The following is a 13,930-nucleotide window of genomic DNA, read 5'->3' as shown; positions in this document are numbered from 1 at the left end:
TACTGAGAAATATCCTCCTGCTTTGTCCTCTCAATAGCTCCGCACAAACTTGCTCAAGGCTTTAAAAAGCATTAGCCCCACCACCTGTGCTGTTCATGGACCTGACGTGTATGACTTACCCATAGCATTAAGGAAAAAGAAGGTATGGAACACTAGCTATTCTTTTGACTATTATTTTTTACTTATCAGATAAAATGTGAAATGCTGCCAAGAGCCTGCCACCCTCAGACACCCACCTATTGTAAGGCACACACACGCAAAAAAAGCCCAGCAGATCTTGCCAAAATTCTGCATGCTATTACTAAAAAATAAAATAAAATTAAAAAAAAAATCTTGCCATGTTAGCTACTGCTTGAATAATTTAGTCTTGCTGTCTTCCCCAGGAAAAGTACACTCCATTCCCAATGGACAAAGTTACTGTAGTCTCCAAGAGCGCTGGGAGCAGGTATGAAGATAGAGACCCTTGTTAGAGGAAGAGGGGAGCCACTTCAGCAGGGAGAAGCAGGCCATAAGATCATGTTTGTTGAAGCTAAATTTTTACAACCACATAACAAAGAATTTGGCTCCTGGGGCAGTGACTTACATTGCTGGGTTCTCTATCTAGGACCAGGAGTGTTTTAGCAGTGATACTCCACCTGCTCCTGCAGGAAAGGCAAACGCATGACAGAGGAAGTGACTTGGTTTATGAACAGGTTATCAGTTTTAACAGTTATTCCGAACACAATCAGTTGGATGAATATAAGCATTACCACATTGGATCAGGCCGCTATTTCTGTCAGCAAGAAATGCTAGCATCAGCTCTCCAGAGAAAACTGCAAGGAACACTAATAACAGGTAAGAGTAAGACTTCCTGGATCAAAATAACCAAGCACACGTGCATCCTCCATCTCTCCTTTAGTTAGGACTTGACTGACATCAACTCGCAGGGTTGAAATTTAGCAAGGTTTATTTATATGCTAGAATATCCATATTTGTTGCTTCTTAATGCTCGCAAAAAACTGAGAGAATTCCATCATTTGAGAACCACAGAGGCCATTCTGGTAATGTAGCCTGACCAGAAACATAAAGCAGTCCAGCAGCCCGTCAAATCTGTGTCATCTGCAAAAAACACACTAACTGAGCTAAAACACATCCACGGGAAAAAGAATTATGCTGGTTTTGTAAAGCAGCCAGCATATCATTTAGGTGTACCAACAGTTGACTGTGCTGTAAAAAGAACCAAAAAAACCACTCCAAACCCCCAAAGCTCCCTGCTGCCTTGTACCTAGTCTTTTATCTGCTGTGGCTTTGAACCTGTGAATCCTCTACATATTTACACTCCTAGACTAAATTACTCTTTACTAAGGCAAGTCCACTCTTCATATAGGTACTTAATGACCACGAACAAGTCAAAGACTAACCTACAGTTTGAGAAATAAAATTTATCAAGCTTATTCAGCTTTCAGAGTTTTACAGTAGGCAAGTTTTTTTCACACTATCTAAATTCTTACAGCTTTTGGTCTGAAGTGTAATTTGTCAGCATTCTCATTTAAAAAGCGTGGCTGCTACAAATCAGGGCAATATTCCAGTACAGTTTTTACTCATGCTATATATCAGAGGTCTCCTTATTTCTACTGAGTGGTATCTCAGTTATAAACTGAAGGTGGCATTTGTATTCGAAGTCAGGCTCAGGTGACTATCTAACACCATCTCCAAGAGTCTAAGCAACTGCTTTCTGAGGTATGGATAGCCTTCCCTGGATAAACATCCATGTCCATACATAAGTATGGAAATTCCAATTACACACTGGTAAATCTTAGTTTGAGTTCTTGAAATAAATATTAAATCATTAAGAGCTATGATTTCTTGCACCTTCCTCTGGTCTAGCACTTGACACTGTCAAAACTTACTCTAACCTGAATGGCCCTCAGGTCTGATCCAGTATGGCAATACCAATGAGCTTTTATTAATCTATATTCTGTGTTTTTTAAATTCTGCTAAGCTCTCAAATGCAGTGATACCGTTAAGTTTTGTAATTTAAACACCACTGAGGTTTGTGAAAACCAATTCCTTCCACCAGGTTTGAGTTAACCTGCAGCTTACTTTACCGTACTTCCACATTACTCACTATGTCTTGGTCACTCGTGTTGCTGACTGATCTTGTAGTGTCATCTTTCCACTGGCCAGGAAGAAACTAACTGATGCAGGGCAAGGTGTCAGGAACATGTGCCTGTCCCTGACCTCATGGAGGTCAACAGTGCCCACATGGAGCAGTGGCTGTCCAGGTTACTGCAACATGGAATTCAATAGCACATTTTGTATGATTCCACTAGGAAACAAATTTGGTCTACAAAATATCTTTTGGAGACTCAGACTATGATGACAAAAAACACCAGCAGTTAATTACACCGAAGTGCTTGGACTAGGTGTAGTCCTGGGCCATCTGTGAACCTGCCTTGCTTACTGCTGCCCTTGTCAATGTTTACTACATAGTGTCCTGCCCACGAAGACATGGAATCAGTCAGCACAGTCAAAAAACTCGATGTAATGTAAGTAAATACAGACATGAGACAGTATTTGGGATGGCTAATAAATGGAGCCTGTCCCACATTCCAAATTGAAATAAACCTTTTACAGGGACTCAGGCTGGATTTATATCAAAGACAAGCCCTCCCAGTGCCCCACTCATGACAGCCTCTTGCTAGGAAAGCTTAGCCATTACTCCCAGGGATGAAGAGCACATTTCCTTTCCCTGGTGCAAATATTTCATATTCTGCTAGACAGCAGCACTTAGCTCAGCTTTGCTTCTCTGTTAAGCTGTGGAGCACTTCCTAATAAAACTTGACTGGGTCATTTTTAGAGCAACAGACAAGTTGCAGGTCAGAGGTTATGTTTAGAGGATAACACGAACTAGAAGTGGTAGAAGAAAGAGGTGGATCTGAAAACCCAGAAGAAACACTGTTCAGAAGACCAACATTCAGGCAGGAGGCTTCATTTAAAGTCTTCTGGCGAATTAAATACAAACATTGTCTAGTTCTGCTCTCCGGCAAATCTGGCAGATACATGACCACTGCAGCTTGCTTCCTCAAGCTCCACTTTAAATATCAGCCGAGACTCTAAAAAGAAAGGGCCACAGAAGCTCTCACCACTTAATCTGCTATAGAAGGTACTGTAAGTTTATCAGGCCAGCTCCCTGCACTGATGTGTGTGGATTCCACCTTTCTTTTTAATAAAAGATTTGTGATTTATTTTCTTCCCTTTTGGGCCTAGTCTAAAGAAAAAAAAAAAAAAGGTCAGTCTACTTCTCTGTCTCGGAGGATTCATTCCTACTCCTGTTCTTTCTGAGAACATGGCCTGGAAAATATGGCAAGTAAAACTCCAGAGACGATATGAATAAAGCATCCTCAAAATCAGAAACAAACAAAAAAAAGACAGTTTGGAAGGGATTTGCTGATTTATCTGTCATTCCATCACATTTACACAAACCAACAAAAACCCCAAACAAACTCACATACGGACCTAGTTCCCTGTACTTTTAAACAGCGGAATATTCTTTTGTAACAGCATCTATTCCACTGCATTACTAGTGAAAAGTCTGAGGGCAAAGAATGCTAAGGCCATGCATTCACTGCTGCTTCATTGCACTTTTATTTTCCCTACATCTCCAACACTCCCAGCTTTAAATTAATGGACTTGATTAATCTTTGTTTTAAACCTTTTTAAACCGTCTCCAACAAAGAAAGCAAATCCATTGTGGGTAACTGGCTCTTCTGTGTCCTACTGCCAGATGGTGAGGCATGAAGGTAATGGATAATATTCCTCAATCCGGGATACGAAAACGCAAATGGAGTGCAAAGAGCAGAACCTTTTCAGGAATTTTAGATCTTCTCTCTTTGTGTCCTTCTCAGCAGCACTATAACATTTGAGTCAATGGATGACAAACACCCCATAGACAAATTGAGAAATTATGAGAAGGAATTCATCAGCGCTTGAAGCTGTCACAAGTACTGAAAATTGTTTCAATCAAAAACTCAACATGGAAAAATTTAGATGTGCCCCCACTGGATTCCATCATGTGCAGAATGCTCTGGCACTAGCAATATCTTGACTCTCACCATCCAGACAATTTTAGGGTTGTTTTGTTAACTGATTAGCTATTTGACACAGTTGTGCAGAGCACTCTGCTCTTGTGACCTGTGCTTACCCTGGGTAGGCAGGGATGGCCGTGGGAGGTACCGCCCGGACTGCCCCATACACTGTCCTTCCTCGGCCCCTCAGATGGGCGCCCCGAAATGCGGCTGCTGTGGTGGCTGCAGTTGGATAGGGGAAGCCTGGAACTGTAAAGACAGACAAAGTGGAAGGTGAAAAGGATCTGAGGTCTTTCCCAGAGAACAACCACCGGCTTCAAACAAAGTGACACAATAGCTCCACAGCAGTGGGACGTTTTGCATCAATCCTGCAGAGGGACATGCTTATAACCCAGCAAGCATCCCATACAGACTTCCTTCTACACCATGGCCCTTTGGGGGGAGAAGGGTTGCAGAGAGGTTTGGCATGCAAGAGGTTAATGTTTTGGCATGCCTTACCCACCCCAAACAGGGTTCAAATCCCCCCACCTTCTGACACCGCCATGCAGTCTGGTTAGAGTCTGAGAAGCGCGGGGAGTTACTATCAATACAGCACGCGGTTCTTCCAAAACTGCAGAGGCTCTTTAAAATAATTGGTCAAGAGGCCCTTAAAGTCAACCAACTTACATCAGTCTCTTCCCTCCTTTCCCCTCCCACTCTTTTCCACCCAATCCTCTGTATGTTCATTTTAAAGCCTGAAAGACAAGATAGCCCATATAACAGCAGCAGAAACTTCCCATAAAGTGCCAGTTTACTGAGAGCCCACCTTCATTTAACAAGTGTGACCAATAACCAGCACCACATATAGTGATGCCTATATTACACTTTAAACTGGAGTAAACTGGCTCGTGATGAAATGACGTAAAACCTCACAGGCATCTGCAAACACGTAGTAATCAGATACCGAGAGGGAACGAGTCCCAGGGCACAAACCAAACCCAACCCAACGTGCGTCCAGGTACATGCCACTAGGGGCCCTGCAGACTCGCGGTTTAGCAGCTTGTATAATATGTACTTTAGGGATTTGTCTGTTTGGTTTCTTCAATTTCTAAAGCGGGGGGGGGGGCAAGGGAATGGCCTATTGCTCACACACACCCTCCCCTTGTTCTGCAGCTTCCTTGTTGTTCAGAAAGACACATTCAGTAGTACAGCAACACACTGCAGATGAACAAGTTACAGCAACTGCACAGTATACTTTGGCTCAAGGTGAACTCATTCCCAGTGAGACCCATCCTTTCAAGTATATATTATACAGACTGGAGAGAAGAAGGGTAACGGGTCATTGTTAACTCAAGCACAGTAACAATACAGGGGTCAACGGGGGTTACTTACTGATTAAAGGAATGTAAGTGTTAATACCCCCCCTTCCTGAGAGGGGCACTGCGGCGTCATTGCCGAGCGAGACATCTGCTTGAAAGCTGGACGCTATTTTAATTTTAAAAAGAATAAAAAAAGAAAAAACAAAACAAAACCATAAAAAGGTTATAAAGAAACAGCAGATTAAGAACATAAACAAACACCACTGCAGTTAAATGGCAGAAGTGGAAGTGTCTGCTTAAGCTCTACCTGCATATAACTCAGGGCCGTACACCGCTCCAACCACAGGACTCAACTTCCAACCTGAAACAACAAAGACTGCAGTGAATGCCAAAATCTACACCAAGAGAAGGAACGGGCAGCATGGGTAGGGGGAACGGTCTCTTGCATGCGGCCCCAGCTTCACATGCATAGCTCTTTCCAATTTCTGCTTTGCCTCAATCCCCCTTGGTGTAGATGGAGGCCAACTGCCTTTTTCTAATGTCAAGTTCTAGGTACAGGTCGCTGTATCAGAGGGAACAGCAAAACATCAGCTGTTCCGCAGCAGATGCAGAGGCACCGCTGAGGGAATGCCAACTGCCTTATACGCATATTCGCCGTGAGCACCATGCGACCTGGCATTCCCTGCTGAACCTTGCTGCCAACTCCTCCCTCCTTTACCAGGAACACCGCAGATCCAAGCCCTCTCTAAAGCCACTGGCCCAGACTGTCATCTCAGGCAAGTCAACCTATAGCCTTGAATTCTCAAAACACCGTTCTGTCTTGTTTCCTAGAGAACTGCTGAAAAATAAGTGTCTGAATTTCCTCATTAACTGCATTACACAGCTATGGTTCATAAAGCCTATTAGCATTCTGTTCATCTCACATTTTCTTCTCTCTGTTATTTTAGTATTTCCTGTATTCTTTGTGCTGCTTTTCAGGTGAAAGCCTTCACAGAGAACTGATTTTAATATAATCTGGATAATTGGCAAGAACTGCAAATCATCAACATAAGATGATTCCCTACTAGAGAACAGGGTTAAAAAACTATGGGTATGAGGAGGAACATATTTCCAGCCAGATCTAGAAACCTATCTGTCCTTTTCCCCTCCATCTCTCCAATAGGGGAGAGAAGGGGTGTAAAGCTAACAACATAATCTGATTGGCTTCCACAAAGCATTCCTTTCAGGAAAGATCTCAGCTGTTCAGCTAGGAATCACACAGGCTTTATTATTTAAATAAATCCATACCCTTCCTCTGTCTTGGAGACCTGGTGCACTTACTGAACTTTAACACCTCAAACCACTCTAGAAATCAAACTTTGTGAACTGCAGCCCATCAACACCACCCCTTCATCTGCTGGCAGGTTATCAATGAGAGATGCAGTGCAAGCTCCCTCTATAAGAACAGGCAGGCTTCTGCTGCACTGCCCACCTTGATGGTAAAATACTCCAGTGGCTGCAACAAGTGGACTGGGAATCAACTCTCAAATTTACTAACAGTTGTACACCCACCTGTCAGTATGCCCTAAGCCTGACCTAATACTAAATACCTTTGCATAGCTTTGAAGCGGGCTTTAAACTGCTGGCTGCAAAAGCAAAATATTCTTGCCTCTTATCAGTTTCACAAGTACACCAAGTTTTGTTACCAGTCACATGCATGACACTTTATGCCCTTGTTTTCAGGACAATATAGCACGGCTGCATTGCCTTTTGCTACAAAATCCTTTCAGGTACCGAAACTCAGAATCCCAGCCCTTTTGCCTGGCCCTGTTTCCCCAGTTCTGCACCCAAAATCAGATTTATTTGCCAGGAGCCACTCAACAGGTCAGCAGCAGAGGCACATATAAAATTTTTATCTTCTGACTTCAGAGCCTTATGTTATAATCAAAAAAGGTTCTCACGCTAGCAACTAACTACCTGTACACAGTTTCCTGCCTTGCTGAAGCTGTTTGGGAACATTTTCAGACCAAAAAGGACTTGCCTGCCTGTTTCAAGACAAAGACTCAGATTCGAAATCTTTATCAGAGCAGCATTCATTTCTGCCAGGAGAATGACTTTTTATGCTATATATGCCTATGCAATAAAATTACTGTACAGAGAACCAAGATATCCCAATGAAACAGGATTCTTCATTATCCAAACAACTTGGCCTTTCTCTATTTAGGTTCACTAGAAAATTACTGAACACAAGCAAAATCTGTAACAAAAAGCGAGCACAGAAGCAGTGCAAAGCCTCTGTTTTCCTGGTTACTTGGGGACAGCTATAGTTTTACAGACAGAACCTAAACTGAGATATAGCTAATTACGCATCTTAAGTTATGCTTCAGCATTCATATTTAGGTATCTATGTGATGGCAATGAGACACAGGAGAACTGCATATCCCACTGTACAGCATCAGTTTGCAGTAGCAGGGCAGGCAACTCATCGCTCCTTGGCATCTTTACTTAGCTTGGCCATGTCGGGCATATCCCTACTTCTCTTTGTCCCCACTTCTCCATCTGGAAAATGGTATTTCTCCACAAAAACTTTCAGGTTAGACTGAAGAATAAATTAGGGTTTGTGGGGTTTTGTTGGTTTCTTTTGGTCCTGAGGAGAGGTCATGACTTTTCCCTTTCGTCTTTCTTCAAACGTTTCAGCTCATCAGTAGTACAAACAGTCTCTCTTACCATTTGCGTAAGGTGTGACCATCTTCTTATTGGTCATCACTCGCGCAGTGGCGTTGTTAACCTAAAAGTAAGAAAGGGGAGGGGGAGGAGAGGGAAGGAAGCATAGGACGTTAGGGAAAATGGTGGAAAACTCACATACCACACATACACACACACACACACACTATACTTCTCTGAGCAAAAAAAATTAATTTTACATTTAATGCAATCTTTAAATTACTTTTAACAGTTGCCATTTAATTATAAAAGTTACAGTTAAATGTGGCATTTTAAAATTATGCATTAAACAAAAGGCCAACGAGAGTAAAGTGCAGATTCTCCACCGCCCTGCCATCCTTCGGCACAGGATTATTTACAGCTCAGTGATCCAAAGGGCAAAACTTGATGTTTTGTCCAGGTTCTGTTCAAGAGGCAGCAATAATTTCTGCAGCCCAGGGCAGGGGAACTGAACCAGGTGACACACAAACTGACCTGTTTCTCAAGCTCACGGCTGGAATTGGGGCCCAGCAGGTCTCTGGCAGGCATGCTTTTGGATAGAAAAAGGTAGCTTGGAGTCCATCGGCTTTAGATTTGAACTCCCAAGGCTTGAGGAAGTCTCTGGAACACCACGAACTGTTTGGATGGTCTATATTCACTGATTTCTTCCCCAAAATTTTAAAATCTTTTTCCAGATTATTTTTTCCTTGTCACATATTTCACAGAGCAAAAAGAAGAAATACATAGCAGCAGACCTGGGTCTTTTTTTGGTTTTATTGTGCCCTCCACCCTCTTTGCAGAGCTCTGTATAGTTCCAAGCAGTTTGATTGCTCAAGCAAGTGGGGTGTTACCACAGAGATGGTGCTGATAAAGAAAAGATGGACTAGTTTGGAAGCCAAGTTACTGCAGCCCTGTGCCAGACAGCCTCAAAGTTCCTGCAAGGAGGGTGAAGTCTTCATGTATCATCAATAATTTACCAAAACCCATGCCAAATGTGAATTGAGGCCAGGGTGAAGAAGGAAAAAAGTGGATATAAAAATAAAAGCTGCCTCGGGCCCTTGAGATGTATGGATGGCGAGCGTACACAGGGTGGGGAGTCCGGAGCTACATTTTACTCTTGTTTCAGCCCCAAAACAATAGAAACATTACACATTTAAAAAGAGAGAATGGGAAACAACAATGATGAGACTGAGAGCATGCAGTTAAACACACACAGATAAAAAAAAGAAAATAAAACACCACAATTGATTCAGAGGGTGGGGAGGGGAGGAGTGAGGGGATAAGGTCTCACAAACAATCATTTAGATGGAGCGAGTGCCTGAAATCAGCTGCTACAGCAAAGTGCAACACAAGCACTTAAAGGAAAAATTGCCAGAACCGATCAGAAACCACCAGTCAGCAAAGAGACCAACAGCTGCATTTAACTTAGTAAAGAAATAAACTGGGGAGGGGGGAGAAACAAAAAGAGAGAAAACAAACAGTAACAGCTACAAACAGGTCTCAGATAGAAAGAGCAGCAGAAAGAAGGGGCAGGAGAGAGAGAAGAGGAAATGGGTGCATTAATAAAAACCAGCCAAACTGGAGTTCAGTAACTCTGAGTAAGATGTGCAAGGGGAAATCACCATGAAGTCAGTAATCAAACAGCTCAGACTGCTACAAAACAATATGTACATCCAAAGTCCAGGCGGCATTACTCAACAGCATTGAAAATAAAAGGGGGAGAAGGGGGAAGGAGGTGGGTGGGGACAACAAGTCAAATCACATTTCGTAGTGTTAATGTGAGATGGCAGATGGATTTTTTCTTTCTTAATTTTTTTTGTAATTTTAAGAAAAATTTGAAAAAAAAAAAGAAAAAAGCTTCTTCTCTAGCGCTTTTGTTTCACTTACCGCCAACTCGTACCATCGCCAGCATTGTGTATAGTTACCATGGAAAGAGTGAGTCAAGTGAAGGGCCCTAAACACTAAACCATCGGAAAGGGAAATAAAAAAACAAAACAAAAAAAAAAAAGCAAAATATGCAGACATCTTACTCAAAAACGGTGGCTTTTTCTGTTTCAATATTCTTACTTTTTGGGTTTTTTGTTGGGTTTTTTTGTTGTTGTTGTGGTTTGTTTTTTTTTTTTTTAAGAAAGAGGGAGAGACGGATGATGCCAGTTAGCCTTCAACACAGTGGAACACCAAACTGGTCAATACCAGGCATGCCCAACATCTGGTCATGTTGGCCAGCCACACATTAACCCTTCCCTCCCCTGCGGCGAGAGCTAGAAGCTTTAAGAATTAGCTTTCACCGAGACTACTTTTGACCATGGGCAGGTCCAGAAACCAGCAATGTGTATAGCACAGCCCACTTGGGGCTTCCGCCCCCATGTCTCCCAAACCCTCCCCACCACAGGCATCATCTCACACTTGCATGGAGGAGAACTGGCCTCAGAGGAAAGAGAGGATACTGACTGGCCCCCTGCTTTCTTTTTTGGACACAGAGTTAGAAGTTGGACAGTACTCTTTCAGTTAGTTTTGTTCAGGCCTGGTAACAGGAAATCGGAGCCTCGCAAACTGAAGCAAAGGAAAAATCAAGACAGCAGAAGGGCAAAAATTTGGAGTGGGTGGGAATAAAACATAATAAAAGAAGAAAGAAAAGAAAAAAATACCCAAAACAACAATAAAAATATTCTGTAAAGGGTGTAAACTTCTATACATTTCAGTGCAGGGAGGTGAAGGACACAGACACAAACACACACGCACACACAAGACTGGGATCCAAATGTGAAATAAGTGAGGCAAGACACAAAAAGAAATCAAAAGAATAAATATAAAGAAGAAATTGAATTACTGAAGACATGCACCTCGATTTTACGGCCCTCTACCACGGTGCCGTGTAATTTCTCCCTGGCCCTGTCTGCATCAGCACTATTCTCGAAAGTTACGAACCCGAATCCCTGCATGCAGCGGGAGAAGGGGGGAAAACATGCACATCGTTATATATTGAAATACTGATCTCTAGGTAAATAGAGAAAAAATATCACAGTATGAAATCAACATCAGCACAACTCAGCAATAACCTCCTAGAGTCACATTGTTGGTTCATGCATGTTTCATAAATGAAAGAAATTAAATTCAATAAAAAAAGGAACCGTAATCATAATAAGAATAATAAGAGTAATTAAAAAAAAAAAGAAAACATAAAAGCAATTGAGGCCAGACCAAAAAAGAAGTACAAAGTTACTCGAGACAATTTTTCATTTTGTTTTGTTTTCTTTGGGTTTTTTTTGTTTAAAAGCACTAAACAACACTAAACCCTGCTCCAACATAGGCAAGCTGGTCAAGCCCAAGCAGGGCTTCTCTCCCCTCTGCTAATAGCTTTGCAGGACCCCCACCCACCCCAACACAGTACAGGACATTGAGCAGCACTTTGTTCTCTTGAGAAACTGCTACAAGAGCAAGCAGCAATCTGAGTTCATGCCTGGCACCAGGAAGTCTGCGAAGCTTTGGGCAAATCAAACACTGAACCTTGCTTTTTCCACCTGTAAAATGGAGACAATAATAATTACCTACCTTAGAACACTGCTGAGAGGAAGGGCTCTTTGTAAAGCATCCCTTGTAAGCTCTTCGGGGCACAGCTCATGTCTACTCCTAAGCCTGTAACTTCCCTAATGACATATGAGACCCTGAAAGTAAGCAGGGCTTCTAGGTGGCACCATCAAATAACATTACTTAATGTGAAGATTTAGAGTATCACATACTGTAGTGTCAAAATCTTCCCATCTCTGAGTACTGTGTTGGACTTGACTGTAAATCTAAACACCTAAATACCGATTCATTGGTCAAGGTAGGTTTTGTCTGACACTGCTGACCCACTGCTACCTCCCTCCTACCCTGCTACCCACCTTACTTGGCTTTGTTCTGAGATGGCAACCTCTGGGCTGTGGATAGCAACAGATCTCTGCCTAGTTAGACCAGAAAGCTTCAGAAAAACTGACATGCCCTGCTTGGCGCAACCACAAAGGCTCAAGGACTGCCAAAACGTTGCTTTAGCTGGACGAATTTAGGTTTACCGCATCCATGAAGGCACACGCAACACGCCTGTCCTACATGCTCATGCTGCTGCCAACTCGTGCAGTCGTGTAGCAGGGCAGGGTAAGAGATCATGCTTCCTTCCACAGAGATGAATGCGCTGACATTAAAAAGAGAGCCAACGTGACTAAGTGAATTAGGATTTTAACTAGTAACAAATGGCATCTTAATAAGGACAACTGTGGAGATTCTCTTCATGCCATTATAGAGAGCAGACACAAACGAAAAATGTTGTTGCATTCTGCTTTTAAGGTATCTTAAGAACAGAAGTAATTGGCTCCTGTGGCTGGGATAAAGCAAATACTGATTTAATGTACTGGTTTAATCTCCACTAGCTTCAATACCCTCAGGAGCAGAACAACAAAGCTTACATTTGATGCAATGGAAACCTCACAATGTTCATTGAAAAGCAAGGTGATGAGAGTGATCTACAGCTATGCCTGTCAGGGAAATGGCATGCTAGCCACTTGGCCTCCTCCATGCACCTTGGGGTCCCATATGTATGGACTGGACACCCCAAAAAACAGATAGCATAATGATTTCTAAGCATTGTTAGCAATGAGACACAAGCAAGCCATTATTCTTCAAGTGCTTTTTAGAGGTCTTTACAATACTAATCAAACAGTCCAAGCCATTTGACAAGCTGGCTTTTACAACCCACAGCTAGGTTTCCAGCACAAAACTCTTACACATTTGTAAAATGGAGGGTTGGGGTTGTTTTTGTTGTTGGTTTGTGTGGGTTTTTTTTTTGTTTGTTTGGTTTGAGTTTTTTTTTTTTTGGGGGGGGGGGGTTGGTTTGTTGTTTTTTTTTTTAACTTCCCCCAAACCTCAAACAGCAATAATAAAAAGAACTTAGCCAAGTAGTGCAATGTTGAGATCAACAAGAGTGCTCCTTTGGGCTCCAACCCAATAATCTACAGCTTCAGATAATTTCATTTCTCCAGCTATAAATAAGGAGCTATATAAATATCAGACTGATGCCTTTTTTCAGAACAGCATAAAAGTTTGCTGTTTAAATGATTTAAAATCAGAGCCACAGACACAGGGGCTAATAAAACAGCCCAACTGCATATAACTCTCAAATATGTCACAGAGAACCAAAGGGGGTGCAGGGGGTGTAATAGCAAAGCTGATTATGAAGGAATAGGGTATTGTGTCTGCTTCAAAGAACCCCTACAGAGAAAGGCAAGCCTGAGAAATAGAGCAACACCTTTCCCTCTGGTTCTGTATAATGGGGAAAAAGTATCTTCTAAAGGCTGGAGGAGGAGGGGAGGTAAGGACTGCAACACGAATCTCTATTTCCCTCTTCTCTTTTTACATTAAAATTTCTGTTTGTTCTAGACAAGCCTGTGGAGACTGAATGAAATTTATGTCTTCGGTGATGATGTGAACTGAAAGCTGGAGTGCAGATGGAAGGTAATTTTTTAGACATTAAGCTGTGCAGGCTAGAACCAAACTAAGACTATTTTAATTCACATCTGCTTGCAATTAGTGAAGTCTGTATGGGTTTTTTAAAAACTACATTAGCATTAATTATCTTTAAACTGAGTAGGAATTTTCAGTATTTTTATTAAGTTGACTCAAGGTAGCATACAATCCACATGCAGACTATAGGAATATAATTAACAATGTGAATTAAACCAGAATTAATCTGATTCAGAACAACATAACTAATTAACCATATTGACAGATCAGTCCTTAGCAACTCACTTTGTTGAGAACCATTTAATGTTAATGCTGAATTAATGCTTTATATAGTTGACTGTGGCAGAGTCAGTATTTGTGCCCTCTTGGTTTGTCATATTAATGCAT

The 13,930-nt window shown here is 42.0% G+C and overlaps 1 protein-coding gene across 9 annotated transcripts in view; it reads right to left on the bottom strand.

Annotated features, from left to right (window-relative positions):
* RBFOX2 (RNA binding protein, fox-1 homolog 2) overlaps positions 1–13,930 on the bottom strand; it is a 173,671-nt gene that overhangs the window by 17,321 nt on the left and 142,420 nt on the right. For all 9 annotated transcript variants that reach the window (XR_001876191.1, XM_017823353.1, XM_017823352.1 and 6 more), the window contains 5 exons: positions 10,891–10,983; positions 8,072–8,132; positions 5,673–5,726; positions 5,439–5,531; positions 4,184–4,316 (listed from right to left, as the gene is read on the bottom strand). Coding sequence is in view for 8 of the 9 variants with exons in the window: in XM_017823353.1 (XP_017678842.1) it covers positions 4,184–4,316; positions 5,439–5,531; positions 5,673–5,726; positions 8,072–8,132; positions 10,891–10,983 (434 nt within the window). In the remaining variant the exon portion in view is untranslated. The remainder of the gene's footprint in view (positions 1–4,183; positions 4,317–5,438; positions 5,532–5,672; positions 5,727–8,071; positions 8,133–10,890; positions 10,984–13,930) is intronic.

The sequence above is a fragment of the Lepidothrix coronata genome, unplaced genomic scaffold, assembly GCF_001604755.1.
Source record: "Lepidothrix coronata isolate B3197 unplaced genomic scaffold, Lepidothrix_coronata-1.0 Scaffold102, whole genome shotgun sequence".
Classification (NCBI taxonomy): Eukaryota; Metazoa; Chordata; class Aves; order Passeriformes; family Pipridae; genus Lepidothrix; species Lepidothrix coronata.
Note: the sequence above shows the minus strand (reverse complement) of the source record. Positions and strands in the feature narration are given on the sequence as shown.